The following is a 5,412-nucleotide window of genomic DNA, read 5'->3' as shown; positions in this document are numbered from 1 at the left end:
TTAATCCTTTTGTATAGGATTTCAGGAGTCAATTTTTTTTTCTTTGTGATTTATAATTCGTCTCAAATTATTTCGCAGATTCTTAGCTTTAACTGTTCGACTGAAGAAGCATCAGTTGAATGAGATACTCTGCATGACATGGCTTCTGCAAGAGTTCTTGGCCAGGAGGCAATTTTCAGGGATTCAAAAAGCTAATTCTGCAATTACATAACAATCAATCCCAGGTAGCATCTTTGTTCTTAAATTGAATTTATATCAATGGCATTTTCACGTCAAAAAACACAGAAATCTGATAGGGATATACTGATTAACATGATGACGAAGTTTTACCTGTGATGAACAGCAACCACCTTGAGAGTTCAATAACCATAATACATGCTCATGTAGTTTACAAGTAAATAGACCAAACATTCATCATTAGATTGTTAAATCTCTCCGATCATCTCCAGGCAGATGAAACGACCAGAGGCTTGTTCATCCATCCGAGATAAAGTACACCATCTTGCTCCTCAAGTTGGTAGTACTGTGAATAGCTATGTAACAGTGTCCTGATGGTTGCATTCACCAAAGGACTGAGAGGATATGGCTGGAATCCGGCCATGGTTAATCGATACTTCCATTTCCCAAAGAGTTCATGTCTCTCCACTCTTTCAGCACCTTCACAAGCAATCACATTGACTATATCCCTTGCAAGGCAGTGTTGCTCTACACTCATTCTATCCTTGTTTTCTCTTGGAAGAGTAACATCGATAGATTCAAAGACAGCGGTATAGTATTCAAGGGTTTGCAAAAACCTTGGGAAAAAAAGAGCTGTATTTGTGTTCATTTCTTGCTCAACGAGTGTCACTACCTTAGGGGAAAGACTCTTGATCATCCTCAAAATTCGATCCCGGTGGTTCCTTGTGCTCACGCTCTCATCTGATATGTGATGCAGCTGCATTGCAAAGTTCACTGCCAATGCCTCATTGGGTCGAACATCCAGGTGCTCGAGTTCTAAATCGCATCCTGATATTGGTACAGCATGAAACTCAAAAGGTACACCACATGAATTAGCGAGTCGAGAGAGTCTCTGCCCCACGATGTGTAGACCACCACCTCGTGCATACGCATTGAAAGGATCATCAATTCCAGTGATTCGGACATGTGGCGGACCACCAGGTCTTTCGGCAAGGGCTTGAATGAGAGTAACCCACTGGCTTCCCTGAGCGATCAGAAAATCGATAATGTGAACCGTGTTTTCGTCCTTGATCGCCTCTGAAATTGCTCCGTTCGCAGACAAGTAGCCAAACTTGAAGTACGGACAGACCTCATAAAGGATATGCATGTAGGAGAGGAGATCAGCACTAGCAGGTTCTTTGCACTTCAAAGCTTTGTAGATGGAACTACCAGAAGCGGACAACTTAGCGATCAGGCCTTCAAGCAAGTATGCTCCTAATCGTTGAATTGGTTCCCCCGAAACAGAAACCATATGCTTTAACTCCGGAATCAGCCATTCAACAGCAATGAGATCATTCTCTGCAATAGCTTTAGCACAGGCTATGAGATGCTGTTTCAAGCCTCCGCTAGGAATTCCCATCAGTTGCCTCCATTTCTCTGGATCCAGAGGCAGATGGGCTGGATAGGTGTTCTTCAGTTGCTCAACAGTGTCCAATTCAGAGCCCAGCATCTCGTTCTCGATCTGCCTTAACTTGGACTGGAGGTCATTCTGATCTTCGGTAACACACAAAGCACTGACTGGAGATCCATGGACATAATCAGAGTGCCAATCTAGCTGGGACATGGGGCTCCCGCTTCTCGGAGAGATACTGAGGGAAGATGGAGAATTCTGCACACTATGATTAGCAGTTGGTAAGGAGGATTCAAGAGTGCAGAATTGCATTTGATTTGCCAGAGATTGTGCATTTCTGAACTTAGACGCATCCTTGGAAGGAGAATAGTCTGAAGATGGGGGATTTTCAGTCATAATATGAGATTCCACACTAGCATGCATCAAGCCTTGATTGTACAATGACTCCTGGTGTTTGTCAAAACTTTTGCGCTTTGTTGATGTTTGCATTGAAGTATTAATCTGGCAAATGAAGAATCACCCTACTGATAATCCCTTTTCATTTTCCTTGTTCCTGGAGTAACAAAATATGTTACCAAAGTAAAAAAAAAAATGTAAACGATCATGTGCATCTGTAAAGTTCTTTAATATACTTTACAAAAAGAGGAGAAATGCTCTGCAGTGCAAGCATTTTCAGGATTGCTCAGATAATCAATAGAAATACAAGCCGAGAATATGTACAAGTAATCGTCTAGACTGCTAGATATCCAACAAAGTAAACATAGACGACTGCAGTAGAATAACTATGACAATTTATCTGAAAAGCAACATGCAAGTTCAATATTCATGTATTGAAGCCGACTGCAAATATAAGGAAGTAACACAACTTGTTAATTCTATAATAAAAGAATCTAGTTGTTCTATTCCACACTAATTGTAAACTAGTCACAAATATGAACAGATTACATATTTATTTGTTATTCTTGCACTATATGACTCTATCCAATAATTCTATGTAACTCACCAAGACAGACCTACAATAAAGCAATATGAGACCTAAAACTAAGTGAAGCACATAGCTAGAGAAATAGAAGAGAGTTAACCAAAGTAAACGAAGAGGGAAAAAGTAAAGCCATATCTGAAACTTACACGAGTGCCCAAGTAGAAACCCTAGTTTAGATTTAGCGCAAGCGAAATTTCACCCTTTTGGCCACGAAATCCCTCTTTTGGACTGAATTAAACCTTGTTTTTCAAAATCACAAAGGGAAGATGGAAAGATCCACAAAATCAAGAGACGCAATAAAAACTCCAAGTCACTACCATGACCAGCTTCATGAATCCTTTCCCCAAACCACAAAAGAGAAGAAAAATTTGGAGGAAAGCGCAAAAACAGTCATAGAAACTTGAAGAACCTCGCTTTCTTAATCAATCAAGCTACGAAAACAAGAATACAATATGATCAAATGAAGAATACTACAGCTTTGCGATTGCTTACCTACATAAAAATGAATCGAAAGCACAACGGAAGTAGTAAAACGACAGAAAGAGGCAAACTCCAACGCTGAGATAAATGACGAATCAAACTCGGAATAGGTAGAGTTGCTTTAAAGACCAAACAACCGAGGACAGGAATTAGTATTAAAAACATTTCTTTTTTTCAAAAATAAAAACTGCAAATATATTAATTAAATAATGCCGCTCAACTGTGTAAAAATCGCATGGCTGCGACCGCTTCAATACTCGTGGACGGAATCGAACGCAGATACGCCCACGTGGACCTGTCGGCAGCTACTGTATCTATGGAGCATCAGGGAAACATCTAAATAAAATAAAAAAAAACTAATCTCAGTCAATCATTTATAAAAAGATAAATTAAAAAACTGTAATATGGTCATCGATTCAGGATGAAAATTTCTCATCGTACCAGAGTAAATTTTTATTCTCTTCTACAAATCTATTGCATTGTAATCAATTTAGTTATGCCTCGTTGTACTATATCTATGGAGCATCAGGGAAATTTAATAAAACTAAAACCAAGGACGGGACGTGGTTTCGTGGAATAATTACTTGTGTTAATTTAAGTTGACATGGAATCTAGTAAACAAGAGCGTCGCAAGGAATTCAAAAGTTGACCCACGCGGTTCTGTGGACTTTCGCTGCCTCACGCTTGTGGACCTGCTGTTTTTATCTCTATCCTCCGAATTCTTTCAGATGAAAAAGACCTGGAAGATTGATAATATTTTCTATAGATTATAATAAATTCAAGCTGAGCATCCGTTGATTGATAAATGAGTAATAATAAAATAAGTAAATAAATAAAACATGCCGAGTATTTGTGCCGTGATAATTGAGAATTTGGACTTGATTAAGGTTGTTATTCCCTTCACAATGGAAAAAAATTGAAATGAGAACTTGGCCAAATTAAAACCACAAGGTTCCATATGGAATAAATTCAGAATTTAAAAACTATTGCCGTGATATAGTTAAACTGGATGGGAAAACTAAACTATTCTTACTTAACTCTGATACCTAAGCATTAAAAAATAATCACAAATAGTGATGAATTTAACGATCGAACTTATATCAATCGTTAATTTTGCAACTGATATTATAACTCGGTAGTTAAAGAACGATCAAATATATTTCAGTCGCTAATTTAGCGATCGATATCAATTCAGTTGTCAAATAGCGATCAAAATAATATTCGATCGCTAATTTAGGGACTGAAATATACATTCGGTCATTAAATATGGATTCGGGCAAGACGGATCAAGGGTAGAGTCTATTAGTTGAAAATTTAATGATCGAATTGTAATTCGGTTGCTAAATTTAGCGACCAAACACTATTCGATCGCTAAATATAGCGATCGAACCCAGTTCTTAACGATCGAACACTGTTTGGTCGTTAAGTTACCCTAAAATCGCACCGTCGTCTGATTTTTTTTCTTTCCTTCTCTCGAGCTCTAAAAATTTCCCAATCTCCCTGATTTCTCTCTAATCTCCTTTTCGGCTTGATTTCTCTCCGATGTTGTGGGGTGGCAGTGGCGGTAATATTCTTACTTCGCTTTTGTTTTTTTTGTCAGTGGCGCGTGACGGGGGTGTTGACGGGCTGGTGTCGCGATCAGAGTGGTGGCGCAGTCGGCGTGGTGGTCGTTTGGCCGGGGTGGTGGCGCAGCCGATCTCGTGCTCGACCGAGGGGTGGTGGTGTGGTCGGTCGGTGGCAGGGCTGGTGTCGCAGTCGATCGGCATCGGGGCTGGTGCCGCGGTCGGTTGCCAGCGGGGCTAGTGGCACGGCCGGTCCCCTTGGCAGCTGCGGAGCTGCTTGGGGGTCTGAGCTCGACCCCGATCTGATCACGGGGGGGGGGGGGGGGGGGGGGGCGTTGTATGGGTCAGAAGCACGGCGGGCTCGAGGCCGGCCGCCCAGCTGTCGAGCTACTACGGGCGACCTCGGGGTTGCCAGGGTTGTCGGGGCTGACCACGGGGCTATCGGGCCCGACCATGGGGCTATCGGGGTCGATCGCAGGGATGCAGGGGTTTGCTAGCCACGTGGATTGCTGCGATATCGGGTTAGGACTACCATATGACTGGTTATAAGCTAGGTCTCGCCATAAATGCATCCCGCTGAATACGGGTTTGAACCCTTCATTTTCGTGGTACAAGCTAGACAAGTTTTCTATCTTTAATACCCGACAAAGAGAAGGAGATCTAATGAATGGTTATCAGTTTGTAGAATCAAGCCTCGATCGAATATAGAAATGTCGAACTCCATTATGACCTAAAATCATGATGCATTTTAAAATGAGGAAGTGGAGAGTCATTCAGTTAATTCAAATATTCAATCTACTTCTCAAGTATTGATAGATGTA

At 41.1% G+C, this 5,412-nt stretch overlaps 1 protein-coding gene across 3 annotated transcripts; it reads right to left on the bottom strand.

Annotated features, from left to right (window-relative positions):
* Positions 1-232: 232 nt before the first annotated feature.
* LOC141816255 (scarecrow-like protein 21) lies at positions 233-3,134 on the bottom strand. Of its 3 annotated transcripts, none has more exons than XM_074704074.1 (2): positions 3,042-3,134; positions 233-2,120 (listed from the first exon to the last, which is right to left on the bottom strand). In XM_074704074.1, exon 2 carries the CDS (start codon positions 2,054-2,056, stop codon positions 440-442), a length of 1,617 nt encoding a protein of 538 aa, XP_074560175.1. In that variant the 5' UTR covers positions 2,057-2,120; positions 3,042-3,134; the 3' UTR covers positions 233-439. The 3 variants fall into 3 exon arrangements, with proteins under 3 accessions (XP_074560175.1, XP_074560178.1, XP_074560177.1); XM_074704077.1 differs by having other exon boundaries at positions 3,046-3,132; XM_074704076.1 differs by lacking the exon at positions 3,042-3,134 and adding an exon at positions 2,696-3,005.
* Between the last annotated feature and the right edge of the window lie 2,278 nt (positions 3,135-5,412).

This window comes from Curcuma longa, unplaced genomic scaffold (genome assembly GCF_044706935.1).
Source record: "Curcuma longa cultivar G26 ecotype Majalengka, Jawa Barat unplaced genomic scaffold, ITB_CL_G26_1.1 contig_15606, whole genome shotgun sequence".
Lineage (NCBI taxonomy): Eukaryota > Viridiplantae > Streptophyta > Magnoliopsida > Zingiberales > Zingiberaceae > Curcuma > Curcuma longa.
The sequence above is the reverse complement of the archived record's forward strand: the minus strand, read 5'-3'. Positions and strand labels throughout refer to the sequence as shown.

What these genes read in the sequence shown, in the direction of transcription:
- LOC141816255 (XM_074704074.1), bottom strand. Translation starts at nt 2,056, where the DNA reads ATGCAAACATCAACAAAGCGCAAAAGTTTTGACAAACACCAGGAGTCA.